At 46.2% G+C, this 20,000-nt stretch overlaps 1 protein-coding gene across 1 annotated transcript in view; it reads right to left on the bottom strand.

The window, feature by feature from the left end:
- Positions 1 to 20,000, bottom strand: part of Myo10A (unconventional myosin 10A) — a 107,312-nt gene that overhangs the window by 281 nt on the left and 87,031 nt on the right. Inside the window, exons 37-47 of the mRNA XM_086537442.1 lie at positions 8,396 to 8,513; positions 6,984 to 7,093; positions 6,302 to 6,730; positions 5,789 to 5,959; positions 5,179 to 5,392; positions 4,622 to 4,803; positions 3,684 to 3,845; positions 3,103 to 3,258; positions 2,262 to 2,466; positions 1,871 to 2,004; positions 1 to 1,476 (exon numbers count right to left, since the gene is read on the bottom strand). The exon at positions 1 to 1,476 is cut by the window's left edge and continues 281 nt beyond it. Coding sequence (XP_086393568.1) covers positions 1,240 to 1,476; positions 1,871 to 2,004; positions 2,262 to 2,466; positions 3,103 to 3,258; positions 3,684 to 3,845; positions 4,622 to 4,803; positions 5,179 to 5,392; positions 5,789 to 5,959; positions 6,302 to 6,730; positions 6,984 to 7,093; positions 8,396 to 8,513 — 2,118 coding nt within the window. The 3' untranslated portion in view covers positions 1 to 1,239. The remainder of the gene's footprint in view (positions 1,477 to 1,870; positions 2,005 to 2,261; positions 2,467 to 3,102; positions 3,259 to 3,683; positions 3,846 to 4,621; positions 4,804 to 5,178; positions 5,393 to 5,788; positions 5,960 to 6,301; positions 6,731 to 6,983; positions 7,094 to 8,395; positions 8,514 to 20,000) is intronic.

The raw sequence follows: 20,000 nt of genomic DNA, 5'->3' as shown, positions 1-20,000 counted from the left end.
AACTTATAAATAAATAATCAGATTTCTTTTATAATATATACACATATATTTTCCCTCCAAATCCTGCATTCTTTTAAACGTCATTTTCATAATTTTGTGAAAATCGTCATTCAAGAACTCTGTGTAAGTGTAAACACAAGTCAGCCTACCTGTTTTTTACAAACATCTTTATATCATTTTTTTCTCTAAAACCATCATAAGGATTTACAAGTCTGTATTACCCTAAGAGGTAAATTTTAGATTCCATAAATAACCTACAGTAAAAAAAAAATCACATCTTCGAAAAGATCTCGGGGAAAATAATCTCTTGATGCAGGAGGGGGAAAAAAGTCATTTGATGCGGAGTAAAACTCTTATATCATACAGGCTATATGGCATCAGTACTTAACTTTCTAGAAGGTCACACTTCACACTCTTTTTTTCATTCTCTTTTGCATACACACTTCAGTCACGATGCATCATCATCATCATCATCTCTCTACACACAGATATACCATATACTAGATATAAACCATCTCAAAATAACGCGATCTGAATATATAAACCGCATAAAACGTCTTTTTTTTAATATAAACCAAAGAATGGTCCACACATTTAAAAGTCTATTTCTCAACGCAACATAAAACATAATAAGAAAAAACCTTCTCATCTCAATCACGATAAAAAAGTCAAATACTGGAGTTAGGTTCTGGACTCCCCCTGCGATGGCGAAGGTCCGTGGAATTGACACCCTCCCTCCCATTCAGGGGAATACAACCATGTGATGTGATGACACTCACATCAATGTAGCACCCACACTCGCCTAAGTCAATACTTACATGGCATTAAAAAAATCGTGTACTTGAGCATTCATGTCGTCTTCTCTCTGGAGAGACTGTACATGGGTGCATAAGACTGAGGGTTCATTATTGCAAATATAAAAAAGTATTTTGTATATATGTATATGTATATGTATATACATATATATATATATATATATATATATATATATATATATATATATTCATATATATATATATATATATATATATGAATATATATTTGTCTCTCCGGCAGATAGCCCTACCAGGAGGAGTCTTGCTCTCATTCCGTCATCGAAATGTCTTCGTAAGACCCCGTCTCTTCTCTTTAAGAAATCTTTTCCGTCCACCTCTCGGGGGCGTCCGTCGTCGAGAGCGTCTCCTGCACCTCCCTCGGGGGGGTGGGGGTGGGGGGCTCGCCGCTGCCCTCGCCCGGGGCTCATCTGGAGAGCGTCACGTCCTTGGGGTTGTCTCCGCGCGAGTGCCCCGTCGTGCGCTGCTCGATGGTGATGTACTGGCGGATGAGGCGCGAGATCTCGTGCGCCTGCTCCGTCTGGATGCGGGTGATGCGCTGCTGCATCAGGTTGCCGCACTTCATGTCCAGGTACAGCTCGTCCTCGCTCTTCACCTTGCGTGTGCTCATCACCTCCGCCAGGCTGTACTTGATCAGCGTCTCCTGCGGGGGAAAGGGGGGGGGAGGCGGTTCAGTCATCGGCCAAGAGGACTTTCTTAGAGGAAATGTGATCTTTCATTGTCTATGGGATTTCCTTCTCAATTAGTATTCAGTTCTTAATTACATTTTATTATTACCGATAAGTTAATCGATAAACAAAAGAGAAGAAAAAAAAAACAATACAGAAAGGAAAGAAAATAAAATAAAAAAGAAAGAAAATCAAAAAGAGAAAAATATCTTTAAAAGGTAAGAAAAACAATGAAAACAGAAGAAAAAAAATAAAAAAAAGACAAGAAAACAAAAACAAAAACAAAACAAGGATCGAAAGAAAAAGACAGAGAAACAGAAAGAATCAAAGAAAACAAAAATCGAGAGTTCTCCTCCTCCTTCGACTTACGTGAGTGAGGAGGTCGAGGAAATGGACGCCGTTCTTGTTGAGGGCGAGGATGTGGTCGGAGCGCTCCTTGGGCTCCGTGACCCGCTTGACCGCGAAGAAGGACGACCCGAACAGCGGCCACGATTGAAGGATTTCTGAAAGAAAAAAAAAGGAAAATGAGAATGATTAATAAATATATTGATTAATAACTTAATAACACAAAGACGATCTCGGTTATTTTACCCATCAACATGTCCCCCTAAAAGACTGGATATCTATCTATCTATCTATCTATTTATCTCTCCATAAAACTTGACTTTGGAAACAATCACTTCTACCAAGTCATCGAGAATTGCACTTACTATAAATAGGTATAAAAAAAAACAAAAAAAAACAAACAAATCCCACTCACCCAGAACCTGCGCCTTGGATTGCAGACTGGTGAGCGTCGACACTTCCGGCCACGCGGATTGCACCATGTTGACCCACTGCGGAGGCTTGACGTCGCGCACCGTCAGCGCCGGCTTCGGGAGCAGGTACTTGACCTCCTTCATCGTGGGGACGTCCTCGAGGTCAGCGGCGCGGTGTAGAAGGGCGGCGACCTTGGCGATGTCGTACTGGAAGGGGGGCAGTGGAGGTTAAAGGCGGGGGAGGGAATGGGGTGTGGTGAGTGTACGTGTATTCATTTATTTGATTTATTGCTTATATATTACTATACATATATGGAAATATAGTTAGTGTATGGATTTCTCTTGTAAACCGCTTTAGAGCTAGAGAGAGAACGGAAAGATAGTAATTTAATGTCTTTTTAGTTTAATAATTCACTTAACGATATTCTTCATCTATCCTCAAAGTGGTGTCTTCTCTAATGATATGTTCATTCAGATCTAAACAAGCATGGACAAAAAAACAACAACTATCTCTTGATGCGATGCCTATACAACAACATACACGTAGACACAGCATAGAAAAACAAGCATAAAAAAATCGACCTCATGACCAATCGTTTCAATCGACGCCCACAGCCTCATTACAAAAATTATTATTGATTATTAAATTATTATTATCAATATTTTATTATTATAATAATTATTATTATTACTATAAATTATTATCATTATCATTATTATAATAAATTATTGTTATTATTATAATATATTATTATTATCATCATTATAATCAAATCAAAATATAATTAATAAATGATTATTTATTATTAAAAATCAATAAAACCATTACAGAAAACAACTCACAATGACATCTTGTTGCAGCTGTTCCCCGGGCGTGACGAGAAGGAGCCCCTCGAGGTAATCTGGCGCGATCTGGTTGAACACAACTTCGTAGTAGAGCGCGTTGTCCGAGCGCAGCGGGTAGTACCACACGCTTCGGCAGAAGATCAGGTAGAATACCTGGGGGGGGAAAAGGGGGGTAAATGTTAGCAAGTGTTTCGAGGGAATATAGTTCCAAATTGATTTTTTCCCTCATATCTAAAAAAAAAAAAAAATGTTTCTAACTATACCAAGCAATTCAGGTCGTTTTTTTTTATTTATCATCAATAAATCTAAACAAAAACTACAAACATTCCTAACCACACCAGACAACATTCAACAATTTGTAGTCTTATAATCAATACATCTAAACAAGAACAACAGACATGCATAAGTATGCTTCCTAGCCACACCAATCTTCACTCATACATCAATAAATCAAAAAAGAAAAAGAAAGAAAAGGAAAAAAAAAAAAAAATAAATAAATAAATAAAAAATAAAAAAAATAAAAAAATACAGGATTGCATTTCTCCAAACTCAAAAAATACTCCCAAGTTTCTACTTACTTGCTGGTTCTTGAGTAGTTCTGTGGTGACGTCGAGAATATATTCCTCTCTTGCAAGCGGCATGGTGAAGGTGTCTCCCTCGACGATGCAATACAGACTGTACTCTTCTTGCTCGTGCGGGTTTCGTACTCCTATGAGGCTGCACATCTCTTCGATAATGTCCTTTTGAGAAGAAGAAGAAGAAAAAAAATTAGTGTCTACATTCTATATGAATTGGTTTTCAAAATGTCTGTCCTTTGAGAAGAAAAAAATCAGTGTCTACATTCTACCTGAATTGGTTTTCAAACTGTTCTAATGGGAAAGCAATTGCATCACTACTTTTGACATGGTTTTACCAAATCTGCTTTATTTCTTATCTTTATTTGCAAATAAATTAATTTTCATTAGCTAAATTCCTTCGGCAACGATATTGTAAATCCTTTATCGTTGTCTTAAAAAAAATCTTTCCCTCCAGCTATTACTTCACTTTATGTCACTCTATACACCCTTTTCCTCTTACATTTTTCCATCCTTCTCCTACTCTTCTTCTTTCCCATCCTCCACTATCTCTTATTTTCCTCCTCCTCCCCTCCTCCTTCCATCTCCTCCCCTCCTCCTTCCATCTCCTTCCATCAACTCCCCCTCCCCCCTCCTCCCCTCCCCCCTCCTCCTTCCATCTCTTCCCCCTCCCCGCCTCCTCCTTCCATCTCTTCCCCCTCCCCCCTCCATCTCCCCCCCTCCTCCTTCCATCTCCTCCCCCTCCTCCTTCCATCTCCTCCCCCTCCCCCTCCCCCCCTCCTCCTTCCATCTCTTCCCCCTCCCCCTCCCTCCCTCCCTCCTCCTCATCTCCCCTCCCCTCCTCTTCCATCTCCTCCTCTCCTCCTCCTCCTCCTCCCCCCTCCTCTTCCTCCCCCTTCCTCCTCTTCCTCCCCTCCTCCTCCCTCCCATCTCCTCTTTACCTGGACGACCGAGGTGCTCTTGGTGTTGATGACTCGCTCGGTGCCTCCCGGAAGCCTGTAGATCTGCCTCTTGGAGTTCCTTCCCGCGGTGATGGCTGTGATTTCCTCGATGCTCGGCACATTCTTGCGACCTCCGTACTTGAAGGTCTTGCGGAGGTTTTGCAGACAAACCATCGATGTGCCTGCGAAAGGGGGAGGGCGAGATTTAGCGAGGGAAAGCGGGATGGATTACTTTGGAGGTTTGGGTGTGTTGAGTTTTTTATTATTATTATTATCATCATTATCATTATCATTATTTATTCCTTTTTGGGGGGATATGGGTATCTTTAATATTGTATAACTTATAAATAAAGACATGATGTATACATATACTCATATACAACAACAACTATATCTATCCATCGATATAAAATAAACACCATAAAAGGACCACCCAAGACTCAAATAAATACTAATTTCATTCTCAAACTCACATTGCATTACAACTAATAATTAAGGATAAACAAACAAACAAACAAACAAACACACACACAAAAAAAAACGAGACAAGAACTGACCATGATAAGCTCTCCTCTTATCGTAAGCTGCAGTTTCCAGATACTTGAAGAGGTAAGGCTTGAGGTTCTCGGAGCAGGTGAAGTAGGCTGCGACGATGGAGAACAGCCTCCACCCTCGCTGGCAGGAGTCGGGGATGGAGGACTTGTTGTTGGTCGTCTGCTTCATGATCTGGCAGTAGACCTCGTCCCGCAGGGCGTGGTGCTTGTGGCAGTTCTGTGTGGGCGGAGGAGGAGGAAAAATAAGTGTGAGGGCGGAAAGGGGGGGGGGGGGAAGAGGCGTGATGGTATTGGTTACGTTAAAGTCTTTATAATGTGTCACTTTTTTTATAATTATTAATGTTTATAGATATTAGCACATGTAATTGAACTTTTTATGCAAAATATTACATGATGAAAATAAACAACGTATCTCAATTATCTATCAACCTACAACATATATACAGATTCCTAAGAGTTTTATCCTAAAAAACAACAACAAAAACAACAAAAACAAAAACATCGTCCCACTAACAATCCCAACTCCCTCGCCCCCCCCCCCACCTACCTCCACCCTTCCCCTTTTCCCATCACCCCCTTTATAACACCCACTCCACGGACACGCCCCCCTTACCATGAGGATCGTGTAGACGCAGTGGACCTCCGTCTGCTGCGGGGCCATGGGATAGTCTCCCATGTAGCGCATGACGGCTACAAAGGTCTCGATAGCGAGGTGGTTCAGCTCAGGCACGAGAGGCAGCAGCGACGCGGTCAGAGGCGACTGGCTGAATTTCACCATTTCCACCTGCGGCAGATCAGTGCGAGTTAGCGTTATTCGTTAGTGTAGGTTTGTTTTTGTTATGAATGTGGAGGTTATTGTCATTATCAACATATAGGTAATTGTCATTATCAACATATAGGTAATTGTCATTATCAACATATAGGTAATTGTTATTATCAACACATAGGTAATTGTTATCATAAACATGGAGGTAATTATCATCGATTGTATTCTAATAAATGTTGGAAATTATAATGCTTTGTTCTTTGATCTCTTTGCCGGATTATTATTGTATGTTTGTCTGTCTGTCTGTCTGTCTGTCTGCCTGTCTGTCTGTCTGTCTGTCTGTCTGTCTCCCCCCATTACCTGCTCCTTCCACGTCCACTCTGCGACCTGGTCTTTGCTCGTCTTCTTCTTCTTGTTCTTGTTGTTGTTGGTCTGCAGCGTGCCGTCGGACTGCACGATGCCCTGCTCCTTGGACATGCGGAAGTGCTGGAGGGCGAACTGGAGGAGCGAGTGCTTGCCGTCATGCACCACGGGCTGACTGCCGCTGCCGCTCGCGCCGCTACCCGACCGCCCGCCGCCTCCGCCGCCGCCCTCGCCGCCGGACGAGTGGCCGGAATCGTCGTGGCTGAGGGTATGGTTGTGATTGTGGTTGAGGTTGTGGTTGTGGTTGTGGCTGCTGTGCGGAGGCGGCGGCTGCGTCCACGTCGAGGTCGTGCCGCTCAGGGCGCTGCGGACTTCGGACTCGTTCTCGTTCTCGATCAGCCCCGGGTCGATGTCGTCGGGCTTCACCTGAGGATCGGCAACAAATCAATACACACGTTCATTACGCAACGTCCGCCGTCGGGCAGGCTCTGACAACTGGTGAGTGCGAGTGAAACACCGGGAATTCATTTCGTCCGATCAGCACTCGCCAGAATACCAATGATCACTCCACAATCTCCACCCATTAGTCCACCCACCCATTAAAAAAAGATTTCACAGAGGAGAAAAAAATGTCAATTAAGACCATATAAACACAATAAACATTTCCCGAAGGCCTTACGTGATTCATCCTTTCCTTAGCGGCGTTCCTGGCCTCCGAGCGGCCGATGGGCACCACGTACTCCATCGGGAACAGCCCCGAGCGACCGTCCAGCGTGCCCTGGAGCCAACCTGCAACAAGGATACGTGACAGCTTCAATTTAAAAGAAAAGAAAAGAAAAGAAAAGAAAAAAAACTTCAGGACGTGGGAACAAGTGAACAAGCTTTAGAACTCAGGAACAAGGCTTAGTGCATGAGGTAATGACCTAAAAACAATAGAACGTTATATATAACATTCTGGCATTAACTTCAAACCATTAGAAATAAGGCATAGAACATAAGGGCATTAAACGTCGAAGCCTAGAACATGAAACCCGGAAACACAAGTCAAATAAGTTATAGTCAGAACCCTTCAAGGTGGATAAAGCAAATAAATGGAGTAATGTGAGGTGTTTGTGGCGTTTGTTTCAATAAGAATTATGAGTTGTGAGTAACCAAAAACTAAGTGAATAAAGTAATACATGAGATAGGGTATATTGAATTATAATTTTAATTTCAATTTGAGTGTAATTTGAGTGTTAAAAAAAAAGAAGACAAGTGACGAGGATAATAAACACGAGGCTCGAGAGATAGAAAACGGGCGCCAACCCACCGTGTGAATTTCAGCCTCAAACGGAAATAATTACCCATAAATATCACAGCATGAGGCGCGAGACCAACCGAGTGGCAAACAACAACAACAACAACAACAAAGACACGAGGAGGTGAACTCGAGTGAAAGTGTAATCGAGTGAGAGAACAGAGCGAGCGTGGCCGATTCGGTCCAAGTGAGTCCGGTGCGTTTCGCCCGTGAGTGACTGCGGGGGACACGCGAAAACAGGGGTGACTTGCTTGAATGGACAGAAAGGGTGAGAGAGAGAAATGGAGGAGGGGAGGAGGGGAGGAGGAGGGGGGAGGAAGGAGAGGGGAGGGGAGGGGAGGAAGGAGAGGGGAGGGGAGGGGAGGAAGGAGAGGGGAGGGGAGGGGGGGTTTGGGAGGGGAGGAAGGTGAGGAGGAGGGGAGGGGAGGAGAAGGAGGAGGAGGGGAGGGGAAGAGGAGGGGAGGGGAGAGGAGGGGAGGGGAAGGGAAGAGGAGGGGAGGGGAAGGGAAGAGGAGGGGAGGGGAAGGAAAGAGAGGAGGCAAGAAAAGGAGGAAGAGAGGTTGAGGTATGAGGAAGACGACGACGGTAGAATAACAGGGAAAGCCGGAAGAAAAGAGAGGCAGAAATGGATTAAAAGATTAAAAGATAGATAGATAGATAGATAGATAGATAGATAGAGAAAGCGACCACCAAACACATTCCGTGCAAACCCAAGAACACCCTCCTCCAACACACAAAGAAACGACCGACCGACGACAAAAACAAAATAGCCAGAAAGAAAGCGAGACACACACCATTGTCACCATACTGGTCCGTGTTGATGATTCTGATGATGTCACCCTTCTTGAAGTTGAGCAGCGTCGAGCCGGTAGTCATGTAGTCGGCGATAGCGCGGACGAACTCGCGGCTTCCCTGGAAAGGAGAGAGGAAAAAATGGCGTTAGTCTTTTGTTTACGTTTTTTGGGGTGAGGATCTTTTTTTTTTTTGGGGGGGGGGGGGGGGGGTTGTTTTTTTTAATTGTTTTGAATTTTTTTTTTTTTTTTTTTTTTTTTTTTTTTGCTTATGCTTTTTTTTAAGGATTTATTGAGGTGGTTCATGGGATGGGTTATGTGGTAATGTGGTAATTGCTGTGGTTGTAAAAATAATTGTAAAAGAATGGAAAGAATTGAAGACTGGAAGAAAAGGAGAACAGTAAATAAAGAATCAAATAAATAAAAATATAAACAAATTAATAAATAGACCAAAGATGTATAAAGCAATCAGCGATTTTTAAAACAACTCTACGGGGAGTGCCTCCGCTTTCCGAGCTCCCAGCGGCCGAGTACCTGGAAGGCCAACCGAGCGAACGCGTGCGGCTTGAAGTTGTTCCTGACGGCGTGGTAGAGGATGATGGCCCAGCCCATCCTCGACGTGGCGCCCAGGGTCTCGTGCCAGTCGTCGAGGCCGGGCGACACGCTGGTGATCTCGCTGAGGTCGCTGCCGGTGCTGCGGCGGGAGCTCACGCTGCCCTTGAGCGCCGACTTGAGGGCTGGCACGGGCGGCGGCTCGTCCACCAGCGGGATCGGGGGCAGCGACGGGTCGTAGATGTCGTCCTCGAAATTCACGCTGAGGCGACTGACCTTGAAGGCGGACCTGAAGGCTGTCTTGGGCGCGAGCTGGAGGACGGGCGGAATGTACGGGAGAGACGGGTCGTAGACGTCCCCCTCCGGCGTGTCGTAGAGGCTGTCCGTCGAGGCTGACTCCGCCTCGGACCTCTTCCTCTCGAAGCTATCGAAGTCGCTGTCGGCGAGCTCGTCCTTGACTTCCTCCCCCTCGTCCTCCTCCTTCCCTCCTCTCCTGTGGAGGCTCAGGATCGGCGTCGTCGGCCGCTGCTCCTCGCGAAGGTCGTCCCGGGACGCCCTCAGGGCCCTCCGCAGCATCGGGACGTCCACGACCTGAGGCGCCGGAGCGGGCGGCGGCGGCGACGGCGTCTGGTACTCGCCGCCGGCCACGATGTACTCGCCCCGGTCAGAGTACTTTTGCTCGGCCTCGGCCTCGGCCTCCTCCCTCTTCTGAAAGCCCTCGAAGGCCATGTGGTCGTTGAGCATCTCCTCATAGTCTTCGTCGTCGTCGGCGATGCCGGGCATGTGGAAGGAGAGCGGGTTGAAGCGGATCTTGCCGCCGAGCGGGAAGCCGCCATCGAGGCCGCCGAAGAGGCCGTGCCCCGACGGGATCGGCTGCAGGCTGTCGTACAGGAGGTCGTCCTTCGGGAAGGCGTAGGATGGCTCCAGCGAGTCGTGGGCGATGTCCAGGGAGTCGTGCTCCAGGTCGGAGTAGTCCGGGTCGGGGTGCATCCTCAACATCGGACTTTCGCGTAGCTTATTACGCTGGTCGTCGCCCGCCTCACATCATTTAGCGCGGGCGTTCACTGGTCGCGGAATTTCACAAGCGTGGCGAGCACATGTTATCTTTACTTTGAGTTTGTATCACTGGAAACTAAACATATAAAAAAATGCATTTCTTTCCAACGACATCGGCATCATTATAATCAATTCCCCCCCCCCAAAAAAAAGGAGGAGGAGGAAAGGGGAGAATAACAGGAAGAGGAACAAACTGGGAGAGTGAGGAAGGAGGAGGAGGAGGAGGAGGAGGAGGAGGAGGAGGAGGAAGGAGGAGGATGAAGAGATGGAGGGAGGAAGAGGAGATGACACAGTAGGAAGAGAAGAGACGGAGACACAGAGAAAGGAAAGCAACCAACCCCCACCCCACCATCTGGCCCTATTCACCGCCCATCCTTACATCATCGCCACCTCCCTCCTTCGAGATCCCGACAGATGCCTCCTCCTTCAAGGTCTATGCGTCCTGTGGCCGCTCCTGAAAGCCAGGGACGTGACCGCAGGACAAGGTAATGCGACCGCAAATTAAGCAGGCTCCATGCGGTCGCAGATTCCCCTCCTGCCCTTCCCCCCCCTTTACCGCCCCCTTTCTTCCCTTCGATGCGTAAACTCAAAGAATGACGCAAAAAAAATGATGATGATTCATTGTGTGTTTGCTGTGCATTCGGCGTATTATGAGTCGACGCTCCGATAGTTGAATGCTATTAGTGGTCTACTTTAATATATTTTTTTCACCTCTGCCTTCCCTCCCGAATATACTAAAAAAAAAAAAAAAAAAAAGACAAAGAGACTCCGATATAATATATATATATATATATATATATATATATATATATATATATATATATATATATATATATATATATATGTGTGTGTGTGTGTGTGTGTGTGTGTATGTGTGTGTGTGTGTGTATGTGTATGTGTGTGTGTGTGTGTGTGTGTATTTCTTAATCACGAATGTCCTTACCAAATCAAATTAAAACTCAAACATACAATCACGTCATTGTAATTCTTCAACCCCGAAAAGATTCGTGACTGGCCATTCCTTTGGATGTGTCTAGGTATTACAAAAAACTGCTGAGTCATTACCTTGAGGAGGATATCACGGCAGGATAATTGTGTTATTGTGTATCCTTACAATAGAAAAAATATATATACAGAAAAAAAAGAAACATAAAAACAGAGAAGAGAAAGAAAAAAAGGAAAAAACAAAGAAAGCAAATTAAGAAAAAAAGGAAAAAACAAAGAAAGCAAATTAAGAAAAAAAACAAAAATGGAAAAGTACGAAAAAAAGAGAAAAAATTAGATTAATAAAACAAAGAAATAAAATAAAGCAAGACAAGCAAAATGATAAAAAAATCACGAAGATGAAAAAAGGAAGAAAAAAGAAAAAAGAAAAATGAAAAAAAAGAAAAGAAAAAGAAAATAAAAAGAAAAAAGAAAGAAGAAGAAAAGTGTCCCGAATCCTTGACATCTCCCTCCGTGACCTTCCCCCTTCGACGGGTAAGGTCAAGGATAAGCATTGTCACCTCCCGACCTTTGCAACCCGGCCACCTCCGCCCCTTGCAAGAGTGAAAGATGATGCAAAAATCGACGCTGATCTGCCCTTTTCGTCGATGTAATGGCTTAATGATGCTGGAGGCTTCGTGAAATGCGGATGGGGAATTGGTTATGATTGAGATAGGATAATGATGAGGGGGCAGGGGGAGGGGAGGGGAGAAGGAGGGAGAGGAGGGGGAGAGGAGGGAGAGAGGAAGGGAGAGGGAGAGGGAGAGGGAGAGGGAGAGTGAGAGGGAGAGGGAGAGTGAGAGAGAGAGAGAGTTAGAGAGAGAGAGAGAGTTAGAGAGAGAGAGAGAGTTAGAGAGAGAGAGAGAGAGAGAAAGAAAGAGAGAGAAAGAGAGAGAAAGAGAGAGAGAAAGAGAGAGAGAGAGAGAGAGAGAGAGAGAGAAAGAGAAAGAGAGAGAGAGAGGAGGAGGTTGCGGAGGGGGAAGTGAAGAAAAGGAAAAGAAGCTCAAGCAAGAGCAGTGGGAGGAAGAAGAAGGGAAGCAGAGACAGGGGAAGCAGTAGAAGAAAGTAGAACGGGGGAAGAGGAGGAATTAAAAAAAAAAAAAAAAAAGCTCAAAACGGAAACAAGGCCGCAGTGGTATCAGCGCCATAATCGAACTGCCTTAGCGGATTAATAAAGCGAATTTCTCGGAGCGTGAGAGAAGGTTTAGAATGGCCAGTCACCGTGGACGTCGAGCGGAGAAATTGTTACTGACGGATGAGGAAGAGGGAGAGGGAGAGAGTAATATGGAAAGGGTGATGAATTGGGAAGAGGGAGAGAAAGGAGAAAGAGGGGGAAGTGGTAGTAAGGAAGAGAGAAGAGGAAAGAGGAGGAAGAAAGAATGAGACACAGGAAAAAAAAAGACTGGATCAAATCCGATAAAATCACAGAAATTCACAACGCACCAATACCCCCTAAAAAAAAAAAAAAAAGCGTGAAAGCATTAAACAAACGCTTTCAAACAATGCCAGGGTTGACTGAGTGATCTGACTGACTGGTCATGCGGGAGTGACGTCGTGTCTGCTGAAGTTTGCTTTCCTTTCCCTCGATTATGACCCCGAGGTGGCTGCGCGTGGACGGACGTGCAAACAGCAAACGGAGAGAGAAAAATGGAAAGTGGGGTTGATTGAAGGGGGGAGGGGGGTAAAGAAGGGAGGGGTAAGAAGGGGAGAGGGGGGAAGAAGGAAGGGGAGAGGGGGAGGAAGGGGAGAGGCGGGAAGAAGGGAGGGGGGGAAGAAGGGAGAGGGGGGAAGAAGGGGAGAGGGGGGAAGAAGGAAGGGGAGAGGGGGGAAGAAGGGGAGAGGGGGGAAGAAGGAAGGGGAGAGGGGGGAAGAAGGGGAGAGGGGGAAGAAGGGGAGAGGGGGAAGAAGGGGAGAGGGGGGAAGAAGGGGAGGAGGGGAGAGGGGGGAAGAAGGGGAGAGGGGGGAAGAAGGGGAGAGGGAGGAAGAGAGGAAGGAAGGAAGACAGAGAGGTAGGATGGAGGGAAGGATGAACTAAGAAAGAATGGAAGAAAAGGGAGAGGAATAGAAATAAAGTATATAAAGGAAGTGAAAGAAGACAAGAGAAACAAAAAGCACGAAGGCAAAGACTTTTAATGTTGCAAATCAACACTGTTCTTGCAACTATCTCCTGTGTTCCAATTTCCCTTGCACTTATGAGGTGAACCGGCAGGAGGCAGAGTAGTCACCCATAATAGTAATACTAATGATAATAATAATAATAATAGTAGTAACAATAACACTATAAAGAAAAAAAATAATCACAAAAACGTGAAGAGCTTATCTGTCATTTTATTACACACACACACACACACACACATCCAGCAGATCCTCCCAACCGTTCCACCTTTGCCCTATTTCACTCTAAAGGGCGTCGTCTTACGGTCACGCTCTCCTCTTTCTCCCTCCTCTATTTCTCTCTCCCTTCCTATCACCTCTTTAGTATTCTTTCTTTCCAACCTATCGCTTCCTCTCTCGTTCTTTTTTTCTTCCTTCCCTCTCTCTCTCATTCCTTTTTTCTTCCTTTCCTCCCTTTCTCATTCCTTTTTTCTTCCCCCCTCCCTTTCTATCTGTCTCTTATTCCCTTTTTCTTCCTTCCCTCTCTGTCTTCTTCTCTTCCACCCTCACACTCTCTCTCTCCCTTCTCTTGTCCTCCTTCTCCGTCCTACCCCACCCCCCTCCCCCCTCCCCATCATCTCGTCCCCGCCAGGTCAATGCCGGCGAGACAAGTCGAGGCAAACTCTCTTCGCTCTGCTGCTCGTTCCTCTCCTCCCCCCCCCCCCCCTCTGCTTTCTACCCCCCCTCCCACCCTCTCTTCTTCTCTCCTTTCCCTCCATCTCCACCTTCCTCCCCTCTCTTCTCCCCTCCCTCCTCCCTTCTCCCTACATCCTCACCTCTCCTGCTTTCCCGTTCCTCCGTTACCCTCTCCTCCCCCTACCGTCTCCATCTCCTTTCCCCCCCATCTCCTCCCTACCCCCCCCCACTTCCCTCCCTCTCCCTCTCCCTCTCACACTCCTCCCCCCCTCCCCCCACACGCTCCTTTAGGTACACAAAAAATCCTCGTTTTTCTTATCCTCTCTTTCAATTCCTTCTCAAAATCAGGAGGCGAAGAATAGACGTTATTCGCGTGAAAAAAAAAAAAAATCGACTGCTATTTCCTCAGCTAATGGTCGCGCGCACAGGGGGAGGGCGAAGAGGAGGAGGAAGACGAAGAGGAGGAGGAGAAGGACGAAGAGGAGGGAGGGGAGGAGGAGGGGGAGGGAGGGGAGGAGGAGGAGGGGGAGGGAGGGGAGGAGGGGGAGGAGGACGAAGAGGAGGAGGAGGAGGAGGAGGAGGAGGAGGAGGAGGAGGGAGGAGGAGGGAGGGGAGAGGGAGGGTAGAAGGAGGAGGGAGGGGAGGAGGTGGACGTAGAGGGGGGGGGAGGAGGAGGGGGAAGAAGGGGCCTGTGTGCCCTCAAGGGGATAAACGACGCCGGAATTCACATACTTGAGTGTTTACACATATAGACGCCGCTACGCAAGCACGTCCAAATACGCACACAGAGTCTCGTCACGGACTACCGGGCGAGGACAGAGCAAGGTGTGACGGGATATGGCACAGGAAACATGACAGCGCAAGGTTAAACACACACACACATACAAATATGAGGGAGGGAGGGAGGGAGGGAGGGAAGGAGAGAGGAGAAGAGGAAGAGAGGGAGGGAGGGAGGGAGGGAAAGAACGAGAGAGAACGAGAGAGAACGAGAGAGGGGAAAGAGAGAACGAGAGAGAACGAGAGAGAACGAGAGAGAGAGAGAGAGAGAGAGAGAGAGAGAGAAGAGGTGGGGGTAGGGATCACCAGAGCTTCCCAGGGCGTTATGAAATTGTTTGCCTTGAGCATAATACACTAATTTCATTATTACGCAATGAGATTTCAGGGAGGAGTGGGAACAGGGGAGGTGGGATAAAAAATGAACAATGAATGATGTTACAAATGATACAAAGAGAAACGACATATACAAGACGATGTTGCTATCACCCCCCCCCCTCTCTCTCTCTCTCAAGAACTCCTCCAGACAAGGTTCTCTCCTTCCCATCCTCCGAGGACGAGGAAAGGAACCCGGGTCAACGACGTCCTCAGATACACCGAACGCCAGGATACTCATCAACAAACACACTCCCGTCCCCCTCCCCTCTCCTCGCTTCCCCCTTCCCTTCCCTCCCCTCCCTTCCCCCTTCCCTCCCCCACATCTACTCCTTGCCGAATTGCATGCATTATCGCCTCATGATTGCATGGCGAGCGATGATGGCAGGAGAGTCATTGGGCGATTTATACCGGGCGAAGAAAAAAGAAGAGAGATAAAAAGAGAGAGAAAAAAAATACAGGAAGAGGAAAATGCTACGACGCGGTATGTGGGTGCGTAGGAGAGGGGAGGAGGGGTAGAGGGCAATAGGGAGGGGAAGATGGTAATAGAGGGAGAGGGAGAGGGAGAGGGAGGGAGGGGGGATAGGAGAAGAGGGTAAGAGGGGGAGTGGGAGGTGGAAAGGGAGGAAGGAGAGAGTAAGAGGGAGAGAGAGAGGGGTGGAGGGGGAGAGTATATGGAAGGAAGAAGGGGAATGAGGAGGGGAGGAGGAGGAGAGAGATAAGGAGACGGAGAGTCAGATGGAGAGAGCGAATGACGAACTGACTGAGTAATATGGCGCAGTTGCGTTGATCTTGCCTCCCGAATTGCATGCATTATCGCTTCATGACTACATGACAAGTGGTGATCGCTGGAGTCATTGGGCGATTTACACCGGGCTAAAAAAAGGTAAAAAAAGGAGAGAGAGAGAGAGACAGAGAGAGAGAGAGAGAGAGAGAGAGAGAGAGAGAGAGAGGAAAATGCTACAACGCAGGTGGAGTAAGAGGGAGAGAGAGAGAGATACAAGGGAAGGGAAAGAGGGGGGGAGTTAGAAGAAAAGAAGAAGAAAACGAATAGGTGACTGCACTAATCCTGGCTGAACAGAAGACGACGACAAGCACAGCAGAAAGCGTGATTGGGAACGACAGCCTTTGTCTTGCCGTTGAACGAAGAAAAAAGGCCGCGTCGTTGCAACATACGCAATGACAAACAAACAAACAAAATTATAAAAACAACGTAAACACTAGAGAGAGAGGGGGGGGAGGGGAATCACCTGTCTCAACACAGCTGCCTAAGAGGTGACGACACAGCGCGACCGAACGACGTTTCCGGAAGGTTCCACGCGACGGGGCACCGAAGCGCCCGTCGCCGCCACAACAACAGGTCGTTCCGGCCGGATATAAAAGAGAACTTTCGAAGGGCGTCGGATAATCTACCGTCAATGGCCCGATTACAAAAAAGGGGGTGTTTTTCGGTGTCATGGGGCCGCGACACCCCCTCCTACCGCTCCTGCCCTCCCTCCCCCTCACACGCCTTCGCATGTCACGGATGGGGTGTTTCGGGATCCTACTTTAAGTGGCCGCTTTAATTAAGGAGTCACAGCTTCCTCTCTCTCCTACTCTCTCCCCTACTCTCTCTCTCTCTCTCTCTCTCTCTCTCTCTTTCAGTCAAGAAAACGTTAACGTATTTTGAAACCTCATTGAATTCCGGCGTAACAAACCCGTAGACTTTTACAGGGCGGAACCTTGTCCACTCAGCCATCAGTTTGCGCTTTCTCGAGCACTAGTTTGGAGAGCAAAGAACTTGATGGATAACGAGTGGGAAGGCATGAACGTCGAGTTTTTTTGTTTTTTTTAAATCTAGACTCAAAAAGAAAACGAAAAAAGGGGAAACCGCAAGAACAAGCAAGTCATCGTCCTACGACCTCTTCAAAACGTCCTTGTTGCTAAAGCTCATGAGACTTTACTTTAAAAAGGAAAACAAAAACAGGAAAACATTGCACATAATCGTGGGATTTTAATTACGAAGGAACGTAACGACTTCCTTAATCCTCTTGGTACAATAACCGCAATATATACAATCTACTCGTATTTACTGACAACACTGAAAACAACAGCTATGTGTTGGCGTTCGCGCAACACCAATCCAGGCGAATCCACTTGATCCGGCTGAATGCGCGAATAAACGCAACTCTCTCCCCCCCCCTTAAAAAAGTAATGATAAGCAAATCAAAAGTAGTAATAAAACTAATACATTAATAAATGAATCCCAACATAAAATTAAAAGGATATATCGTCATATCGTTCGGCCAAACACCACCGACTCCGAGGGAATATTTTCGCGCGCAATTTCAAAATTCCCGCCACGTCAGTCATCAATTGTGAGGGAGGAACTTTCTTGAATAAAATGTCGGGAGATATTTTTCGCTGGAAGAGTGGCCGGCGAAAAAAAGAAAATGTCAAAAGAAAGATAATTATAATGTCGATGAAAGGGGGGAAAAAAAGAAAGGAAAAGAAAATGCCGCTTGAAGGAAAATCAATTCGGGAAACTATTTTTAAAATGAAAAAAGGGAAGAGGGAAAGGGGGAAGGGGGAGAGATAGAGAGAGAGAGAAAGAGGGAGAAGGAAAGATGGAGAAGGAAAGATGGAGAGAGAGAGAGAGAGAGAGAGAGAGAGAGAGAGAGAGAGAGAGAGAGAGAGAGAGAGAGACGGGGGGAGTGAGTGAAAGAGTGAGTGAGGGAGAGAGGGGGGGGAAGGGAGGGAGGGAGGGAGAGGGGTGGAGAGAGAAAGCGCAATGGAGACAGAAAAAAAAAATCATAATCCAATTAATCAACTGAAATAAAAAAAAACACCACCTATAAAAAAGTCGCGCCCACGTATCGCCTAATAATGAATACAGGTCAAGACGCCCTTCCGGATGCACGCCCACAAGTATATATAATTATCATCTCTAGGTATATAGGGCACAGGCGGGTGTAGTAAAGAGGAGGGTGGAGAGAGAGGGGAATATGGAGAGGGGAAGGGGAAGGGGGAGGGAGAGGAGGAAGGGAGAGGAGGAGAGGAGGAAGGGAGAGAGGGAGAAAGATAGATAGAAAGATAGATAGATAGATAGAGATAGAAAGAAAGAGAGGGGAGATGGGGGAGGGAGAGGAAGAGAGGAAGAGAGAAAAAGAGAAAGAGAGAGAGAGAGAGCAAATTAACACCACCACCAAGAAGTGAGGTCGCTTATGGTTCATTCCACATCCAGAACGAACACACACACACTAACCAGGGTCTCTCACAAGTCAACACCTTCCTCTGCCTCTACCTTTTGCATAAATCCCCAAATCTACAGCAATATGACTCCATACTTTCAGATTTTGAGAAAGATCCGTGCGTGCGTCGCTACATTACACAGCCTAACCTACTCGTCACCAACTCTCAATCTCTCTCCCTCTCTTTCTCTCTTCTAATCTTAATCTCTCTCCCTCTCTTTCTCTTCTAATCTTAATCTCTCTCCCTCTCTTTCTCTCTTCTAATCTTCCATATCTCGCAGAAAGATTCGAGATCCTCCGGCCTCGTGAGTCATTATTTGAGTCGTTATATTATTACCCATATTCGGGAGTCAGTCGACCGGCCGTTACCCCGTCACCATAGCAACATGTGAACCGTGAAACATTTTTGGAATGAACAAGGGTTAGGGGGTAAGGGGGAGGGGGAGGGGGAGGGTGGGGGGTGAGAGTTCCATGTGAACGTTACCGCTCTTGCGTTCCCTCTGAATATCATTACCGGTTTATTTTTTTTCCTTTTTTTTATAATTATGAAGATCTCCTTGTGAGTGAAGGCTTGCTGTTGCTTCTGCGCCATGCGATAACTAGCTTTGTGCGTCTTCACCCTGTAACCTTTTACCCTTTGCTGTAACTTGTATCCTTGAAATCGTATCCTGCAAAAACGCAACGTCTTCTGTTCCCGCTGAAAAGTCACGTCGCCATCTTGAGTGCGAGGACCGGGGACTTCCTACGCCATTTCTGTCTGTTCGACCCATTACAAAAAAAAGTGCATTATCTAAAACCCTAAGACAGCGAAGAGGAATATGAATCTATTATGCGAGTACCAATTTCACGCCAATTATCGTGGGAAAACAACTTCTCATTTTATTCACTCGGGCATTTCTCGAGTGTCTTTTTCTTCGGCTCGACTCCGCTTCGACATGAGTTCGAGCAATGACTTCAGCCCGAAGAAAAAGAAATGCGTTTTATTGCACGCTCAGCTTGTCAATTACGTGCTCAACGTCCGCCGAAATTGCAAGTGAATAGTATATATATAAAATGTCTAATGTTGAAGCCACGTCGAAAAGGAAAGTCGAGAGAAACGTGACCACATGAATATGAGAAGCAAGAACACATACTCCTAAATCTCACTGGCTGACTCTCGTGTCTTTCCGTGTGCTTGTTTTTAATTCTGTTTTCCTTCTTCCCAACAATTCCAGCATCCGACAAAGACTTTTTTTTTCTCAACAGATACCTAAACCACAACCATCCGAACCACAAGACGTCCCTACAATTCGCACAGCAAAACCGCATAGGAGGCACGCTGTCCGGATAAGAAACGCGCGCTTTCACTGCCATGTGGAAATTGACCTTGGCTCACCCACGCCGTCCGAAAACACTTTTAATCGCTGCATACCAAATGGAAAATGAGTTTTATATACTTTGCGTGATCAGAAGAGAATAATATCTTAAGTTGGGGTGTGAACAATCACTATTAACTTCCTCTGACAGACTTACAATATAACAAAATCAAAACAACAATACACGTAATATCAATGTAGAGACACTTCCTATCTATCAATATATATCTACACACACACACACACACACAAACATGCGCGAGTTTGTTTAAAAAATCAAAACGGAAGAAAATCATTTGATTAAGAATGAATTTCACCCTCGCCCTCCCATACCCTAATTCCAACCCCTTTCCTCAGAGAGAAAAACGCAACAGCTCAGCCACGTGTGACGCAACGCACGAACACACACACACACACACACACACACAAAGCTCGAACCAACACATCACACCTGCTTTGTTATTTAGAGAAATTCCATTGAAAGTGGGCCTT

This window comes from Penaeus japonicus, unplaced genomic scaffold (genome assembly GCF_977035675.1).
Source record: "Penaeus japonicus unplaced genomic scaffold, GWHDUDI00000001_assembly GWHDUDI00000006, whole genome shotgun sequence".
Classification (NCBI taxonomy): domain Eukaryota; kingdom Metazoa; phylum Arthropoda; class Malacostraca; order Decapoda; family Penaeidae; genus Penaeus; species Penaeus japonicus.
The sequence above is the reverse complement of the archived record's forward strand: the minus strand, read 5'-3'. Positions and strand labels throughout refer to the sequence as shown.